Raw genomic sequence first — 20,503 nt, 5'->3', positions numbered from 1 at the left:
GTCAGTGTTTCATGAATTTTCTATGAACTCCTTTTACAATCTGGTCTTTTCTGTTCTTATGTTCCATTTCTCTGATACAAGTCTACATTTTTGGTATATCAGCTAATTTGGGAAGGCTAACATTTATAATGGTGGTTGAACTGCCAATTTGCTGGCATGCCTTTTTTAACTTCAAATGCTGGCTTTGATAACCTCATTATATACTTCAATGCTCTGATGATTCTTTTTGTATTCTTGGAAAATCGTTATGCACTGAAAGATGAGTCCAGTATTGGGTACTTTATTGGTCAGCTCTTGATTGTTCAAGATTGTGGTAAATGAATTCTTCTTCCTGGTGTGGAGAAAAAGGAAGAGAGAGAGTGACTGCAGCATACTAACTTAACAACATGTGGGTATTGCTTGATGAGCTTTGCACTGGAATTGTCATTGCATCTCCTCTCCATGTGTTATGATGTGTAATTTATGCTATTAATGAGACTGTAGTCATGCATCTTTTGAACTTATTTGAGCTAATCCTTTCGGATGTTATTTTTTGCCAGTGAAGATCTTATTTTTTTGAGGATTTTGTGTATATTGAGGATTGCAACTTCATAATATATCTGCATTATATTTGATTGTTCAATTCAATGTTTGTGAACCTGAAATTCTTTGTTGACACCTTTACTTGGTTGTATATGCATCTATATTTGACATGCAAAGCTACTCTATTAAGTTCACGCTGCTTATCCTGTATGACATTATACAAGGCTACAAAAGCAATCACTGCTGAAATTGATCTTTTACTGCTGTGTTCCTACTGTTTGCATGCAGAATGTAGTATTTCCATATGATGTTCTCTGGTTCTCTGAGCTAGAATTGGTATTTATTATTGCTGTCACTTAATATCTTTTGTAATTCCTTCTAACTTTTTCCTGTTAAATAATAACTTGTTATCTTAATCTCTTTATGCTTTGCCATAATACTCGAAATCTTGCTTAGTGTCAAGGCATTTGAGAGTATTTAGGAAATCCTATGTTAGAGGTCACACACTTGGCATTCTAGATTCATGCGGATAAAATCAAATCAAGCACACCTTCATCCTTTACTATGGAAGGCAACAGAAAAACGAGCTCTAGGTGTGTATTGGAACTCCAACATGGGGGACAGGTGGTGGAGGATTGCAAGCCCTCTCAGCTATCAAAGCATGCCGAGGAGTTTGGATCATGTTCTGACCTGCGAAATAAATATAAATCACTGTAGTTAACCTTTGTGCTCACTTATAATTTGTCTTTTTTGCATAGTCTGCTATGGCTTGAATGGAAGAAGACTTACCCACATGAAAATCAGATGATGAAAGCACATTAAGAATAAATATGGAGCTAGTGAGGAGTAAAATGCAAATGGAAATCAACTGTGATGGCATTGCTACCACCGGAGATCTCCTGGGCAGCTGAGCTCTTACCTAGATCGAGAGGTATGCTTTTGCTTATAAAGGTCTAGCATGTAAGTTTATTTTTCTGTTTTTTGACTGACCACCAGTGGATGTTTGGTACTTAATCTTAGTTTATATTCTCTTGTGGAAATTTATGCATGCCTGATTGTAACTTTACCTTAAAATACTGCTTTGCTTTTGACAGATTGCTACCTTGTATTCTACTCTCCTGACTGGGTCTTCAGTGGGAGCAGATCATCTGCAGCCCTGCTTGCAGGAACTTCTTGCAGTTGTGTAGTAGGCAGTCTCGATTGATTGCAATAGTATCCTATAGGTAAAGTAGAAAAGCTTTTAAAAATAACTGATTTGACTGTCAATTGCTGACTGCCAGGAACCACTACTGGAGGAAATTTCTGCAGTAGGGGCTGCAGAAGGCACGTTATTGTCTTCAGCAATGCTAAAAATTTGATTGTGGTATGCAATGACTAAGTATGCAACTAACCTGATTCTTGACTTCTTGAGCTTCTGTTTGATTTTCTTGACTTATAATCTGTCAGTTTTTATAGATTTTTCATATAGTAGTTTATTATTGGTTTGCTTTACTGATTCCTACTTGTTTTACATGCTTCAGAGTTAGCTCTGCAAGTCGGTTTTGGGTCTAGTGTCATCATTTGAGGATTATGTATCAGTGAAACCCTGAGTCCTGGTTTAGTTATAAGTATGCTAAGGAGATCTGAATTAGGATTATTATTGGGGATAAGTAGCAATAAATGATGTTTGTACAAAAACTTAGAAGGGTTTTCTGGAATATATCTGATAACACTAGCTGATTTGAGTCATTAACACTTTATCAGTATACTCCAAGTACCAAGAATTAATTCATTTGGGTGGATTCATCCTAAAGATATGTCTGAAATGTTCCTGGAGGTCACACATGAACCGTGGTTCCTTAAACATGCCAGCCAAATTTGATGCCTGTTCTCTTTTTATTGCAAATCAGTTTAACTGAATTCATCCAAATATTTAAACTCACATGTAGCTGTATAAGCCATATTAAAAACTCAACCGAAAATCACATGGGATAATAAGGTTCCTTGTTCATGTTTATGGACTAGTCCATAGTCCCACTCTCCATCTAAACTCTGTTTGAACTTTGAAGTATATCTTCAAGACGACATTGAGCCTTACATTAAAAAATGACCATTCTTGTACTTCAAGCTTCAGATTGAAAGCTAGCCGAGGGAGATTCATACTAATCACTAGTGTAATGCTATTAACAGGATTAAAAAAATGATAATTATACAGCAACTGTAACTAAAACTCTCTTCTCAAAGAACACCTTAGCTAAAACTAAATAAAATGTGAATATATGACTATTTTATCCCTCTCTAGTCTCTATTGTGAACATGAACACCTCTTTATATGGGTATTTTTGTCATTCTTATATAACTTATCCTGTCACATAAAGTATTGCTTTGCCATTTATCAATACCTTAAGCCCGCAATGGATGCATTACTGACTCTTTTCCTTAATAATGATATGTGAACTGCAATTCTTTTCTTATTACCGAAAATAGGCAAACAGTTTAACTTTAATTTTAATGCCTGATTAATACATCAATTTAACACGATGAATACCAAAACTAAGCATCAGCTTTGCGAGAAGTTTGGTGGAAACTTACATCAAGATTCATTTCTGAGATTGCAAAACGAAAAATAAGAAGAAAATTGAAACTGGACTCCAGTCATATGCTTTAATCTTTAATGAAAGCCACTGAAATACATTTTTTCAAGTTTGATGTGATCATCAACCAAACATTACAAAAATGAGCAGGAATCTCTAGAAGGACAGAGGTTAATAGTTTATACGCATTTTCTCATCAATGGAGCTGTTATTTTCATGATTTTAGCCAATTGATACTTGGATGTAGGAGGCTAGACTTGCTATAGCATTAAATGACGCATTCTATCATATAGTTTTACAGCTTAAAGATTACTTCACATATGTTTTTTAGTTTCTATAATATAGTTTCACCTCATGTATATTTCCTAATCTATCTTAACCTACTTACTTGAAGGTGACTGTGAGGTTACCCAAATGATGCAAATCCTAACACCATAGAAGTAAGGTAATAATTTATTGTAGACAGATATTTCTTTCATACCCTATAAATCAATGGCTGCTTAGTGCTTACTTGTATAGCCACTATAGCTAGATATGAATTAAATTATATGGGTTGCTTGTTGGTGTTAACCTAACTAATATATCCAAGGGCCTATGCTGTGTATGGTTGGAGTTACTTTATTCTGTGTACTCTGAAAGGGGTCTGTTGATGTTTGACGGTGCAGCTGAATGTTGCTGTTTGCAAGTAAGAGATGCCCTTCAGATAACTAGAAATTTATCAGATATTGATTTCTAGTACATAGTTAGTAGAAGTAACATGATTTCAAATATAATAATGGCATTAATCAAATCAATGTATATCTAGAATACTGAATGAACATAAACAACAAAAGAAAGCTGTCTCTCTTGCAATCAATGAAGAGCAACATAAAGATGTAAATCACTGAGCTAAGCTTTGGATATGTTAATCCATTTCACTTGACATTACAGTTAGCTTTGCAAGTTTTTAAACATCATACTCCTATTATGGAAAATCTACTTTCAGATTAGGATACCATATATGTTGCCAATTTTTCCAACTCTATTTACATGGCCCCCCTGCTTTTCAACTCTATTGGACAGAGATCATTTAATACTGGTGTTTGACATTGTATCTTATATATATGTGTGGCCGTGTCCAAAATTTCCTTTGCTGTTGTCTCCTGCTACAATTTAGAGCTGAAAGGAGGGTATGTGAAATCTGGATAAGGTTACAGATTGATTTGTTTCCATGAATATTTTCTTAATCAAAATGCTGGTACCATTCAAACATTGTAAACTGAACATTATTGAAAGCATTTATCATTCTTTAGCTTATAACTTTATAATCCATATCCTTAGATTATTTCACAAAGCAAATTGTGATAACTTGGTATGCCCACTTGATCCCCACATTGGTGCTATCTTTTGTTGAGTAATTGGGGGAATATTAGTAGTTGGAAATTAATGAAGGTTGTTTATCTGCTGTTGTAGTTGACTTGTAATCATGTCCTAATCTCGGATAGTGAGAAAATTTGGCAGAGTACAGTACCGAATTTTATCACTTTCAACGTTGTGTAAGCTAATGATATCATCTTGCTTGAAGCCCAGGTTGATCTCAATGTTAGATGAATTAATGTTCTTGACAAGGTACTCGCACCTAATTATGGTACAGCCCTGGTTGTTCTGATCTATATATCATTCCTAGTCAATGCTAGCAGCTGAAAATTAATTGCATGAGCCTGTATCCAGTACATATAAGTTTTTTTCTTTTATCTCTGGATATAACTATTGAAAAAATTACCATCCTCCTCTGAGATACGCTCCTATATTAATTCAAGATTAGTATATTTTGGAACACAACCGTATAACCCTAGTAAGTATACTAAGTCCTTTCTTTTTAGTAGATCTCATATTGAAATCCACATCCATATATATTTCAATTAATTAGTATAGGTTATCCTCTATTTGTCAGAGATTGTTAAACAATTATGCATCCCACCAACCCACGTAAATTAATCTAAGATTATGTTTATAATTTGGCTGGTATTAATCTTGTGTAGAAATGTGATGATTAAAGAAATTAGCTATATATATGCTGGTTAGACTACCACTTAATAGTAGTTATTTTTATTCACCAGTAGTAACTTTGAACACATATTTTCCTGCCGTCATCCTTTATGATTTTGTATGGCACGAGCTTATAAAAAGATTAGAATTGTCTTAGTCTTTCACATCTATCCTCTTCCGTCAAAGATTGCACACCCCCCCTTCTTCTTTCACTCTTCTTAGGCTCCTGCTCGCATGTAACCTACAATTAAAGTGCATCAACTATGATTGACGTGTAACATGATTGGTTCCCCCATTCGGGGGTAGGATTTGGCCTGATCTTACTTCCATAGCCCTAATGACATTCGATACTGTGCATTTAGTGTGGCAATCCTTCTTAGAAGGTCAGAGGAGAATAATAAATGGTACACAAAATGGGATTTGTGGCCTTATAGCCATTAGCAAATCGGTCCTGGATGCACTTGAGCGATTGCATTCAATTTCTCTTTTGGGTTTGATGTTCGAATCATGAGCAAAAGGTCTGCTACCCAGTTCCTATTAGCTGTATTAGAGATTCACTGCCACTGTTCACCTCTAAAATATGTTGCAAAATGATTCCATTTTTTATTTCAGAATTTGCCATTTGGACCTTTTTTCTTAGTCAATATGCGGAAATGGCTTGATGATGCAAGGTCAATAAAAAACCCCTACAGGCTAAAACTAGTTTGTGAAAATTCAAAGAAAATTGAAATTGTTTGGCAAAAATGGGACAGGGGTATAAAAACTAGGAGAGTAACTTTCTATCGCTTTCTCCTCCTTCCCCCCGCTCTTCGCCGACACTCTTCAAAATTCACTATATAAAAAGCTAATCCACTTTCCTCTCCTTTCTAATAACTTAAAACTCCACCTCTCTCTCTTACTTACTCTAGCAATGAAGAAATCGGCGCTGCCATCTCAAACGACGCCGACTTCCACCAATGGATCTCCTCCTCCGGCGGACAGGGCGAACCGCCGCCGCCGCCGTGCCGTCTTCTCCTCCTCCTCCTCCTCCAACTCCGCCCTCTCCACCTTGTTTTCCTACTCCCCTTCCCCCATCCACCACCACCACCACCACCTCTTCCTCTCCTCCTCCTCCTCCTCCTCCTTCTCCTCCTCCATCCCCTTCTCCTGGGAGCACCAACCCGGCATTCCCAAAACCCCTAACCCTACCCGATCCAAATCCAAATCCAAATCCAAATCTCCTCTTCCCTCCCCCTCCCTCCCCCTCTCTCCATGAAGAGACCCGACTCCGCCTCCGATCCGTTCGCCGCCGCTCTCGCCGCGTGCTCCGACGACCTCCTCCTCCCCTCCTCCTCCTCCTCCTCCTCGAACCGGCGGATGCCGGCGGGTATCGCCGGCAGATTCGGTTTAGCGTATCTCTACGGTTCGTGCAAGGCGGCGTGCTCCGTCGCAGAGGCTACCATCCGAATCCCCCGGCCCGGTTCATTCGGGCGTCTGAACCGGCGAGCCGAACCGGAGAGGAGCTGACCGAGATAAGTAGATAAAAGAAAGATTATAACTCCATCGTGCTCTCCTATATTTAGCTTTTATTAATTTGTTTGTAATATTAATATCATAATGGAGTCAGAACTAATAAGTTGTGTACGAATTTGCAAATTACCCCCTTACTTGTTAAATTTTATTTTTAACTTGTCGCTTAGATTCGCGATGGATGATGGATGATGGGTGATGGGTGATGGGTGATGGATGATGGGTGGGAGGAACGTAGCAGTAGCACGACGTCTTAACAAATAGAGAGTAGGTAGAGTGTTAATTATCAATTGGGATGATGGGTTAGTGTTAGAGACTCACTTTTATTAATCATACATGAGGAGTCCATTGATTGTTCCACTTTCACTTCCACTTCCACTTCCACTTCCACCGTGGCTCTGATAAAAAGGCAAAAGAATTAATCATGCCAAGTTACTTTCTTAACTAAATTCGAATGGACTAGACTTTGAACAGAGAGAGAATATTCTTGAAAGCAATTAATGGCCAAGCACTTCTTTTCTTGTTCTTTCTTTCTCTTTTCTATCTTTAGAGTAGCAAGATCTTTAATTGTTGTATACTCGTAGATAAAATTATATGCAACATAGCAAATCTAATTTTATATTTTAAAATATATTATTTGATAATAATATTTGTTCTAAAGAAAAGTGATGCAGAATTATTCTTTCTTATTTGATGATTTAAATTGTGAGATTCCTATGTACTTAGTGTTGATCCAGAATAATACTCAGATTCTATTATTTATCATGTAAGAATGACCAAATGTTGAGTCACATAAGGGGGGGTTTGGTTGTTGGATTTGGATTCTTCTTCCACTCCACTCCACTTCATCGTTGTTGTTTGTTGGTGGTGGTGGTGTTGATGGTCTGGGTCTGGGTCTGGGTCTCTCGGAGAGAGTTTAGTTGAGTCTGTCTTCTTTCACGTTCTGGCTGACAGTTATAGTTGAAGTGGTGGGGGCCACCCATCTCTTCCAAAAAAGTGTGGTCGTGCGTACGGCGGGTGCTTTTGTGGGTGCCCGTGTTGATATTTGTTTATCTAGGCCTCTCTCTGTCTCTTTAGAGGAGGTCGACCATCCCCATCCATGAGAGGGAATGGGAATAAGAATGAATGTTGGTAGTGGAAAAGTTTGAAAAGAATTGCTTCCAAGTGGTGGTGGTGATGGTAGTGCTAATAACAATCACCCTATATAACATTTAAATGAATGCATATATACATATAATATAATATAATTTTTTTAGTTTGAAAATAGTTAGGTATGTGTAGTGCCCAATAACGTACGTATTAGATATACAAAGAGATCAAAAAGAATTGAAACCAACCAAATAATTGTATTACTACTGTAAGGGAATTTTGAAGCCTTGTGTCTTTCTTCTTAAAACAATGCGCTAGGAAATATTATACTACTCGCATTAATGTAAAAAAGAAAAAGGAAAGGAAAACTATTTGTTGAAAGAGAGTCTCTACTCTGTCCGACTGGTTTAATGTCACTTTCATTTAAGAGTAGAGGGGGGTGCCTTTGATGAAAGATGTGGAACAGCGGGATGCCTTTGTGGTGGTGGTGGAGAAATGTATGTTTAGGAATGCATCCTTTGTTTTTTAAAGGTGCTTATTAATGAAGTGTTAGGCCTTGGGCCCTTCGAGTTTGGCCCAACTATTTCACTTTAATTGTGGGCTAGCTGAGAGCTGAGTCTATTTATACTTATAGTGAAAAAATTACTATCTTAAAAGAAATTTTTAGCATCTTGCCCAATTAACTACTATATTTGGTTTATATATATATATATATATATATATATATATATATATATATATATGTATAAGATACAGAAAAATGTGAAGAATATAATATGAGCAAGAGAAGAAAACGTCCATTTGAGAAGCGAATTGGAATGAAATCGGCGACGAGAGCACGTTAGACTGCGGATATCTTCATATAGAATTCGGCGATTAAACAAAAGTTTGTGCCAAACCATCAAACAATCCATCGAACAACATACGGGCATGCACTTCAGAGTGCTAGTAGTGCAATGCTCTTCTGGGTTTCCTAAGGCAATGGGGATTTTGACGCGGTTTTGATTAATAAAGAGTCTTACGGAAGAAGAGGTTTCCATGGCGTGGAGAATGGAAGAATGGAAGAGTTTTTCTTATAAAAGGAGCCAACTTTTACTAAGGAATTGAGCCTTGAACTACCTTGCCATTCCTTTTGTATCAATCGCATCTAAGTAAGATTTTTTTTTCCCCTCTTATTCGCAAGAGTGGCATATTATCTGGGTAAAGTTGAAGCAGAGTCGTTTGTATCCAATTTCAAAATGCAGTCTTTTGACAAAATGGGAAGAGAAAATTGAAGAGTAATGAACATTTAGTTTGTCTACAGGAACTTCCAAATTAAACAGAAGTGAGATCATAACTTGTATTGACAACTACAGTTGTTCAAAAATCACTTGATGAATAGATATCGATAGAAACCTGTAACAACATCTCGTTCCTTCTTTCTCAAGGATGGAAGCATTGAGTTTTGCTTCCTTAATTTAAGTAGCTAAAGACAATGGTAAATTGTGGAGATAGATATCTCAGTGTTAGATTCCTGATATATATATATATATATATATCATAGCCATTTACAAATTCTTTTTTTTTTCTTTTTGTTGTTGTCGTTGTTGTTGATGATGATGATGTTCTCTCCCTCTCACTTCCATTCACTTCCCTGTTATTGTAAGTCATATAGTTCAGAGATCCAGACCTGAATTTAAGTTTTGATACGCCGGAGAGCGATATACGCCAAGCATCGGTAGCCGACGAACATGACGAGCAACGCTACGACGCACAATGTAGCACTGACCTGTTCTTCCAACTCCTGTGCTATAATATCCTTTCTGTTTCCATGATGAGATAAACCCAAGGAAGCCAATTCGTGGGCATTGTACTGAACGGCGACGAGCAATTTATAGCAGTAGAAGGTGAAGGAGATGTATTTCACCCATGTCATGCAGCTGGGAACATTCTGCACATAGAAGCCTCCAGTGAGAAGGAATGCCAACATGGTGATGGTCACAAGCGTTGATGCTTGCTTAGCATCCATGATGATAGCACCAACTGCAAGGCCGAGGCCCTGGGCAACGAGGACATAGCCAAGCAGCACGGCGACTGTCAGTAAGAATGCTCCTACGTCAGGCCGCAGCCCTGCCATCCAATACATTATAAGCATGAAGAGAGTGGGGAGGATGAGCTCCATGGGGAGGTCGCCAGCCATTCTGGCCATGAAGTAGGAGGACAATGTGTACATTCCAGAGGATCTCTCCTTGACGAAGATTGCTCGCTCCTGCGGGAAGGTGAAAACCGAGTTGAAGGAGGCGAACACCCCCCAGAATATGGAGATGAAGAAGAGGAGTCCAAGCCTATCTTGGACGTTGTACATCTTCGAGTGCCACCACATGAATCCCGCGAGGAAGGCCGCAGCCATGACTTGGAAGACTCTTAGGGAATTGAAGGTCTCGTGCCGCCGTTCTTTGAGGCTTCTGTGCAGGAGGATGGTGAACTGCCTGAACCAGCTAATCCTGCTGCTGCTGTACTTCTTCTCTTGATGATCACTTGTAAAACTCCTTTGGCTACCTGAAACGTATCAAAACAAGCTTGTGAAATGCTAGATTCTGCTACACATTATTAGTTTCTTCTTCTTTAAACCATCAGGTGGTGGGACGGTCATAATTTCTTCGATGAATTGAATTGGCTTAATTGCTTACCAATATGGGGAGCATCTCCAACTGCTGCAGTGGTGGAAGCCTTCACTTTGGGGCCCAGCACTCTATTGTAGGAGGAAATTAAGGCTTGTTTCACACTGGACTTGTCTGCATGATCACCCTGGTAGTCCATCTCAGCAAACCCTGATGTATGGATTGCTACAAACAGTGAGGCAACTCAAAAAGAAAGCAAAGCATCAATCATGTGCATGATGGTTATCTTATCTCCAAATCAAATACTTTTTAATCCCTTTCTTGTACTTTTTTTTTCTTCCTTTTTAAACTTTTTTCACTGCCTTTTTATCCCAACTGCAGGAGATTCCTGCAGTTGAGGCAGCAGACAAACCTGACGAGTTCTTCTCCCAATCACATGAGAAAAGAGTGTGCTTTTCATGACTATACTCTCTCTCTCTCTCTCTCTCTCTCTCTCTCTCTCTCTCTCTCTCTCTCTCTCTCTCTCTCTTTATATATATCCTCCACTAAACCCCCTGGTTCGCCACTCACAAAATTCTCCATATTAAAAAAAAAAGATCAATTTGGGACTGGTAGCATACTTAAGAGGGATACATCAAGAGTACACAGGGATATTTTTATCTAAAATTTAGATGATTTTTTTAAAAAAATTCCCCATACTTTCTCTCTCTCTCTCTCTCTCTCTCTCTCTCTCTCGTGTAGGCCTAACTTTTAATGGTTTCTTTTCTTTTCATCGTATTCATTGTCGCGGCTTATGAGGAAGAACAAAGGTATAAGAGCATGCATGATGATTTCTTCTTCTTCTTCTTCTTCTTCTTCTTCTTCTTCTTCTTCTTCTTTTCTTAAAATAAATGGACAAATTATCTTTCTTTCCTTTCCGTAATTACGAAGAGATGCATGCAGGAGAATATATTGTTAGAAAAAATATAAAAAAGAATTCCTAGAGGCAAAGACTAACCGTCCAAATGCCCACCCATTCAAGTCAGCGGACATTGCAAATATTCAAGGAGAAAACCATATTCCCTCCCACTACAAGGGCCAGGTGGAGCACCACAACCCGACCAAATAGGCTGGTAGAAGATTTGGGACCCACCCACTTTTGGATAAAATATACCACCTTTCCCCCCCCAAGAGATAGGTGGAACGACATGGAGATAGATTTCTTTGAGTGCAACCAATCCTTCTTTCTTAGTTATTCCAAACACTACCTATACTTATTCATGAATTAGATTTTTTTTTTTTTAAAAAAAATTTATCTAAAGGTTTATTTATGTATATTTTATATAAAATAAATCACGTGAGAAGTTGTGTATATAATATTACCATAAGTAAAGATTTGCGATAAAATTATACATATTTTTTAAGTAAAATTTCTATTATACTTATTTAGTAACTAGATTTATTAAACAAGTATTATACAACTAAAAAGAAAAATTTATGCACTAATTTCTTAGCAAATCATAGTGTGTTTAAAACTCTTTTAAGATCTTCTCTACTTTTAGAGTTACAAACTATTTATATTATAATATTATATCTAATATTTTTTAGAAATCATGAGTTAAAATCATATGTAACCTGAAGAGGTCCGAAATCTCTATTTCTTTTTTGCAGGAAAAAAATAAAAAGATAATGAGGACATCCTACACTCATTTCCTCCGCATCGCATTGTCTCTACTCCTAGATTTTTTACCACAAAAAATATCTTACTCTCTGTAAACTAAAGTAATTTTGCCTGCCTAGTAAAAAGGAAAAATGCTTGGATAAAGTAGGGCTTTAATCATGCACAATACGATTCTTATTCGCTGTTTTATATAAAGTTGAAAAAAGGTAGAAATTTAGACAGATTAAATTTTTTTTTAAAAAAAAATTTCTTATCGTAAATAATTATTTTAAAAAGTAAATAAAAATTTAATATTCCATGCACTTACTAACCGTTGGCGAGATCAAGCATGAAGTCGGCGGGGTTGACATGGAAGCTCGGCGCGAAGCCGACCGAGCTGAAGTAGTCCATGGCGTCCTTCCCGGGTCCGAAGTAGAAGCAATTCCCCTCGGCGAGGAGGAGGACCGAGTCGAACATCTGGTAGACACGGCTCGACGGCTGGTGGACCGAAGCCACGACTGTCCGGCCCTTCCGCGCCAAGCCGGCCAATGTGGCGACGAGCCGCGCCGCCGCCGTGGAGTCGAGACCGGAGGTCGGCTCGTCCAGGATGAGCGCGCTCGGGTTCACCAGCATCTCGTGGGCTATGCTGACCCGCTTCCGCTCCCCACCGGAAACGCCGCGCACGAAGGCGTTTCCCACCACGGAGTCCGCGCACCGCCCGAGCCCCAGCTCCGCGATCACCGCCTCGGCCGCGGCGGCTTTGGCAGCGGGTGCGGTCCCCTCCGGAAGCCGGAGCATCGCGCAGAAGAGGAGGGTCTCGCGGACGGTGAGGTGCGGGTAGAGGAGGTCGTCCTGGGAAACGAACCCGGTCCGTTTCGCCACCGATCTGGTGAGCCGCCGGTTGTTGTAGAGAACCGAACCGGAGTTGGCCCGGTTCGGGAGGCGGCCCGCGAGGATGCTGAGGAGCGTCGATTTCCCGCTGCCCGAGGGCCCGAGGACGGCCAGGATCTCCCCGGGCACCGCCCTCCCCGTGACCGCGTTCAGGATCGTGCGCTCCTCCGGATTCGCGGCACCCGCACCTCCGCCGCCGTGGTGGAAGATCCGCTTGAGCCGGCCGGGGGAGCCGTCGCTCGCCGGGCCCACCTTGATGCGGTACGTGACGTCGATGAACTTCAAGATTCGTGCAGGGAAATCACGTACGTAAGATATATATATATATATATATATATAACAAAATTTTTAATTATAAACACCGCATTGATGAGTGTAATTAATTTTTGGGTCAAAATTTTGTTTTCGTCTTTCTTTCTTTTTCCCTTTACCTGGAGAGTGAGGGGGTAACTGCAAGTAGAGGAGAAGAAGGAGGAGGAGTCCGTTTTGGAGTCGACTTCTTGGGTGTTGTTTGGAGGCATCGTTAATTCGCTAGCTTCGAAAGAGAGAGAGAGAGTCTGTGTGTATGTGTGTATGACTGTATGTGAGAGGAGAGGAGTAATGTGGAGGTGGTGGAATAAGGGATTGAGTTGGGTATTTATGGGGTGCGGAAAAAGGAGAGTATGTCAAAGTGGGTGCATGCCACGTCAAAGTGAAACGGACACGTGACCGAGGTGCTACGTGGCGAGATATGGTAAGACTTCCGACTAACTGTCTCTCCCTGTTCTAAAACAATTATTTCTTATATCCATGCAAATGCTCAAGCATTTCATATGCTTCACACAAAAAAAGGAATTTTTATCGCTATCAATCTTTGTACGAAGTTTTATTTTGTGCAGCGTTGCATCACACGTCAGTGCATCTATATCAAATCGGAAGAAATCTCGATCGATGTTGTTGTAGAGAAGTTGCGCGCATAAAAGTTAAAAAGTTTGTATATTTTTTTTTCCTTAACCCTAATCGCTTTGGTCCCCTCTCCTCTTCTCTCCTCTCTCTTCTTTTCTCTCACACCTTTATGATCACTCTTTTTTCCGTGCTCTATCTCTCTCTTTTCTTTTTTTTCCCAGCCCCCTCTAGCTAGAATGGGTGCATTCACCTGGAGCTCGTTTATTAGGTTGTCATGGCTTCTTTAGGATAACGTGTTCCTGATCGTGAGACAAAGGTTGGTCAACATGAGTCTTTGCCAGGTTTCCTGCTTGTCTGTTTCTCTTGGCTTTCTTGGTTTTAGAGTATCATTTTATATTATATATCACTGCATGCATGACTTATGTGTCATATATTGCACCGTAATAATAACAATAATCATGGTAATTAACTTTTTTATGGCCACATAATTAATTGCACGGCATCATGCATGCATGGATGAAATGGATCCATCCCTCTTGATTATTGATTGAAATGGGATACAGCTAGCTCTAAGTACACTAACTAAATGGTAGTCCATTGTCTTAGGGCATTGTTGCTTGTTACATCTTTCTTCAATCTATGGCTTTTCTTTTTCTTCCTGGCTTTTGATTGGAATAAGAATAGACATCTTGATATCTTTGTCACTATCCTAGAGGTCAGAGATAAAGATGCTAACCTTACTTAGTTTTTATTTTTTATTTTTTTCCTTCTTTCCTTCTTCTCTTTCTCTTTGTTAATTAAACTTTTTTTTTCTTTCCCTTAAAAATAAATAAAGTTGAGATGGTCAAGCAAAGAACGAGATTCTAGAACTAAATCATTATATCGAACACTTTTAAACATATATATTTTTCTCTCCCTTTGGCCTTCTTTTAGAAAGATCTTACAATGTACACGGACCCTATACATTATAAAGAGCTCACTCACTCGATCATTTGAGTACATATATATATATATATATCTATCTATGAGGGCAATATGAAACGCACTCAAAAATTGGACCCGGGGGTGGGACCCGGTGCGGGTGCGAGATTCCGAGATCTGCCACGTCACCAGGAGCATTTTCTCCCCCTTCCTCCCCTGAGGTGGGACCCGAGCCCCACTCGCGAGGCGGGATCGACACGTGTTCCAGGTGATGTGAGGAGTGGCGTGAGACGAGAACATGCTGCCCAACTTCGAATATCTTATAAGTACGTTTGAGTCGGGGAAACTTTATAAAAACCACCCCACCTCCTCTCTTAATCATTATCGTCACCCTCCTACTACGAGAAATTCACAAGTTGGAGTGGTAACAATAATAAAAGTCAAATATAGGGCGTAAATTATAAAATAAAATTTTATTTTAAAAAAAAAAAAAGAAAAAGAAAAGAAAGGGGATAAGTTATAACAGACGGGCGTAAGACGAAATGTTGATTATTCTCGGAATAGGTCCAAATTTATTCCTCCCCACCAAAACAAAAATAGCAAAGGAATAGAATAGAGGATTCCTAAAGACGGGAGGGAGGGAGGGAGGGAGGGAGGATATCGAATACTATATCACCATTAGAATATTATTCCATGCATGCCCCCCAACCTCGGAAATGGAGTCGTGCATGGATTTCTGATGCTTATTTTTTTTTAGGATATTTCCAATTTACCATTAAAGCTTGGACTTTTTTGTCAATTGCTCAAGCTCTCACGTAACTAGAAATCCTCCCTCCCTTTTCTTTTTTTTTTTTCCTCCTTTGATATCGATATTTTGATTATTATTTTTTTTTAATTTTCTTATATAAAAAAACTCCAAATTATTTATTTTATTTTTGAAAATAAAGAGTCAAAAAGAGCATATAATTTTATTTTTTTTTATTATTAATTATATTTTGAGCTACTCGTTTCTCACTTCCTCGTCCATGGCGGGCGTTACTGACTTTCCCAAATTAAATTACCGAAGTTGCAAGTCACTTTCTTCTGAAACTTCCTACTCGTTTCCTATATATAAACTTATATATAACGCTATATATATATAGTAAAAAGTTGTTTGAAATGCAACGTTACAAGACTATATATATATATATATATATAAATATTTGTATAAAGTTATGTAACTGATAGTGGAATTAACTCGACCTTTATACGACATACCACGTGGCGCCCATGCCCTAGAAAAGGAGAGGAAAGGGAAATGAGCTGACGTGGCAACAACACAGTGGTTTTTTTTAATCTGTTATTATAACTTTATCTTTTTTTTTTAAAAAAGTTAACTTTATCCATAGAAAATTCTCTATTCTTGGTTAGTAATACTTATACCAATTGCCTTAATTAATCCACCATAGGAATTAGTTGCTTAAGTAATACTTTTTATTTATAATTTTATTTTTACGGCACTTTAAACTCACTCACAAAAAATATTTTTAAACTGAGATTAGCATGGTCTTTAGTAGGTGTGATGATGTGATTAATGGTCAACTCAAACTCAAAGTATATTAACAATCTAAAGTTTGTGGTGGAATAAAATCCAGCAAACAATCTTGTACATATCACTCTTTTTCTCTCCATGAACTTAGAAGATCCAAACTAAAGATCATTCAAGACGTGGGAAAAAGGCTAAAAACAAAGATGCCCTTCTCTCTTCTTCTTTTCCTTCCCCCCCCCACCCTCTTGCCATGCCAATGCCATGAGGCATTTGCATCACCACACAAATTAAAGCCAAAGCCATGCCACCATAGAGGAGGATGAGGGTGATGCAGTAGCTGAAACTAATAATGCTACAATGTCAAATCTTTGGTCAAAAGGTGAGGCCTCTGATCATAAGATAGCATGTCTTCTTCTTTTTTTTTTTTTTTCTTTCTTTTTTTCCTTTTTGACGATCGGCGAAGATCCGCTGTCGCCCCGTGTTGTAGGAACGCAATGCAAAGCGATCGTGTGGCGAGAATTTATCCGTTGATTGATTAACGCTATCCAATGGAAAAGATTGGGTGTAAGATTAAAACTCTATCATCAATCTCCATTACCCTGGTGGCATGCAATTTCCGCCATAAGTGAATGGGTTTGAAGAGACCAACTAACTTTAAGAAAAGTTGTATATTGGGGTGACTTCTTCTAAGTCAGAGTAAATTCGATAGTATAATATTTTAGAGGGAGTGATTTAAAGTGATGTCTTAGTAGTATTTAGTTTATAGTTTTGTGATAATATTCGATCTATATCTAATCTTTTTTATAAATATCTAGTTTTCGGACTATAATAATAAAATTTAAAAAAAAAAAATAGAGAGAGTTATTAGGCACGTATGTCATGATAGTGTCCACGTATGCATGAACATTAATTCCATGGCTAATGGACTTGTCACAACCATCACCAACCCATTAAATCTCTATTAATCAAACATTTTTTGAATAGATTTTTTTTTTCAAATAATAACTTTTGTTTTACTGATTTTATAATCAATTCATTGCCTCTAATTAAGTTTTCTTTTAAAATCTTAAAAAATATTATGTTAAAATAAAAATGTTATTGTCATCTCTTTTTAATTTGATTATAGTGTTTGGAGGTATTTTTGTAATTTTATTAGTTGAGTTAATAAATTATAGTCTACAGTTAAAAACATTTAGTGAAAGTAATAGCAGAATGTGATATAATATTGATAAAAAAAATGATATATTGGATTACAAATAGCTTTTTATCCACATCAAAATCCACAAAATTAAAGGGTGTAAAAATATCTTTATATATATATACTTTTCAAAAGGTAGTAGTACTATGATCTCATAGTTCTGGTCACTATGAAGGTAATTATCTTACTTGAATCTTAGGTTAGACTAGAAAATTTAAAATAATTAACTAGTAGTAAAATAATATTTTAATATATAGTGCTCTAGTGGAAGTTATGGTCTTTGTCTAGAGTGCATATAAGCAATTAAACCCTTGGGTCCCATCATAGTGCCCCATTATTGCAATTCTTTTAATTCTCCTTGTACGTATGAGTGATGTTACACCCACGAAATATATATATATATATATATGTTTAATTAACTATATGGGTTTGTGTTAAAATAAAATATATGGGTAAGTACTATTTATACTGAAATAAAATAAGTAAATTATGTTAGTTTGACCCTTAAAATTTACCCCTATATTTTTCAAAACCAAACCTTCACTAAAAAAAAATCTATACATATTTCATAAAATATAATTTGCCTTTTAAAAAAAATATCTATATTCATAAAATAAAATTACTCTCTCTCTCTCTCTCTCTCTCTCTCTCTCTATATATATATATATATATATGTAGATAAATAGATATCTTAGGACAGATAAGTAGAGGTCATAAGTGGCCACTACAACCGGCCTAATCGGCTATTCAGATATAGAGCTACAAGCATAGCATTAATTTGGATAACTTATCCAGATGTTCCAATTATTAATTCCTACTTCTCAATTCCCAGTTCCCCTCCGTGGTGATGACGACGTGCTCGAAAAGCAAAGCGTGCTCGAAAAGGGGCGTCTAAGTGTCGAGCTACGGGCTCGAGTTATCCACTATTATGGGGATAGGCACAATTTTTAATGCACGCGTCGCTGTTTATAGTTTACAATTACACGACCTGGGATTGGGATAGAATAAAATTAACCTCAAAAGCGACGAATTAAGTTGGTGACGGATAAATCTCTTGTGGGGATGCCACGTCTTTTATTCAAATATATATATTTTTTATATTAATTTGTGCATGGCGATTGTTGTGTTAGCTGGATGCCACTTGGTGTAGTTCTACTAATCTCTCTGAAAAGTTATAAATAACGCCTTATAATATTTTTTTTAATGTTATAATTAGCACTTTATTGCCCTACTAAACCTTTTTTATTTGAAGTAGAAAGTACAAAAAAACAAGCTAATCCTTGACTCAATTATCGTTACCAAACCCCTTGAAATGAATCTATCTTAGATAAACTCATATTATCAGTACATTAATATCAATTACTATACTACATTTAAAAACTTCAGACAAATATATATATACCAATATCCGAAGTAGAACTTTTTTTGAACCTCCCCTCCCAGCTCCTGTGGCAGTTTAAGCTTAAGACTATTAAAAATTTTGATGTTTCTTTCAAAGCCAGATTGAGGAACCCATCCACACTCTCTAAAGAATTTAATATTCATTCTGTAGGCTTGCAATAAGATCTGCTTAGCAAAACTACACTTCAAGAACAAATATCAAATAATCCCATGAATATTTCTTTCTTCAAGGAGAGGAGGTCGCCGACGGAGACGGGAACAAGCCTAAGGCTGCCCACTTCAGTGGATCTAGCTAATTTTTTACTCTTATAGAGATGGAAGGATTGGCCCTAGCGTATTCGGATGCTCATGACGGACTGCTCATCTCTATGGGAAAGATTCTGGTAGATAAAGATCAGCACATTTTCAAGGTGGCTAACTGGGCAACGCACCGAGGCCAAAAGGCCTTGTTGCGTAGGGCTTGCCGAGGAGCTCTCCCATCTACTTTATAATCTCCTTAGTTTTGATATTTCATCGGGCGAAGTATTTTTAATTTAAAATAAACTTTATTTTAGTTGAGAAAAATAAAGAAAATTAAGATTGTTCTCTCTTTCCATATATAGATTTAATATATAATTTGAAAGTATACACATAAAATATAACAACGAGAGTGATTAATTGGAGGCTTATAAAATTTTTAAATTTTTTTTGCAGTCAATCAGGAGCTGTCAAACGTCATTAAAATATCAATAAATGTCTCCCTTTACAGCGAGAGACGTCAACAAATTAATGCATAGAAACCAAATCCATCCCTTAATTAAACCAACTAGTCTAATCTTAAATCCACAGATCCTTCTTACCATGCCACCTTGTCTACGTTCAAGTTAACAGAAGACAAGAATTAAAGTGGTAGCATGCCTTAATTATGTCTCCCATATAGATTAGATTTAATTGGGCCACTTTAATTGCTTTCAAATCATTATAGACTTTAACAAACACTTGATAGACTTGTTGGCATCTTGATCACCCATCTATATATAGCTACGCTTGAATCTCTTTCTTTCTTTTTTGTAACATATATTTAGAGCCATGATTTGAATTCCAAATTTATTCTTGTTCCTTGTCCTTCTTAGTGCTTCAAAAAATATAGACATTCTAAGGTTATATCTCATAAACTTACTTAGGATCAAGAGTAAAATTAATTAATGGACCACCACCTTTCATAGTAGATAATAATTAATGTATTAGTTACTAAAACACTTTTTTTTTCCAAGTCTTAATCACACACACACAATAAAAAAAAAGAATGGAATGTTGATTACGTTCCAAGTGTCTCTTTATGAGCCGCGGCAAATGGAATAAGAAGTTTTAAGTTTAGATTAATTTGCAACTTAAAATAGTTTTAAGTCAAATGTAATTATCAATACATTAAATCATAAAACAATCAATCTCGAATCAAATAGTATTTTAAAATACTAAAATATATAGTGTTATTTATAATTTTTCCTATTGACTAATAAATATCATTAGATGCATGACATGTAATCCAACAAACTTGGCATCATTTAAACTTTAAAAAAAAAAAAAAAAAAGAACATTAAATGGACAAAACTATTGGTTGCATCCACTACACCTTTTTGGAGCAGTAGATTGCCAATAACTTTGGGTTTGATGACTTGTCAAGCTCTTATTGCTTGACAATTGTGAGTTGCCTAACTTTTAATCCTTAATTTGATCAAA

At 37.3% G+C, this 20,503-nt stretch overlaps 1 protein-coding gene across 1 annotated transcript; it reads right to left on the bottom strand.

Moving 5' to 3' along the window:
• Window positions 1–9,076: 9,076 nt before the first annotated feature.
• On the bottom strand, window positions 9,077–13,467 carry LOC140802262 (ABC transporter G family member 25). Its single transcript, XM_073157725.1, has 4 exons — window positions 13,283–13,467; window positions 12,293–13,130; window positions 10,391–10,531; window positions 9,077–10,259 (listed from the first exon to the last, which is right to left on the bottom strand). The coding sequence occupies exons 1-4, from the start codon at window positions 13,370–13,372 to the stop codon at window positions 9,397–9,399; spliced, it is 1,932 nt and encodes a 643-aa protein (XP_073013826.1). The 5' UTR covers window positions 13,373–13,467; the 3' UTR covers window positions 9,077–9,396.
• Between the last annotated feature and the right edge of the window lie 7,036 nt (window positions 13,468–20,503).

Source organism: Typha latifolia, chromosome 15 (genome assembly GCF_019914945.1).
Source record: "Typha latifolia isolate L0001 chromosome 15, TyphaL0001v2, whole genome shotgun sequence".
NCBI classification, from domain to species: Eukaryota; Viridiplantae; Streptophyta; class Magnoliopsida; order Poales; family Typhaceae; genus Typha; species Typha latifolia.
Note: the sequence above shows the minus strand (reverse complement) of the source record. Positions and strands in the feature narration are given on the sequence as shown.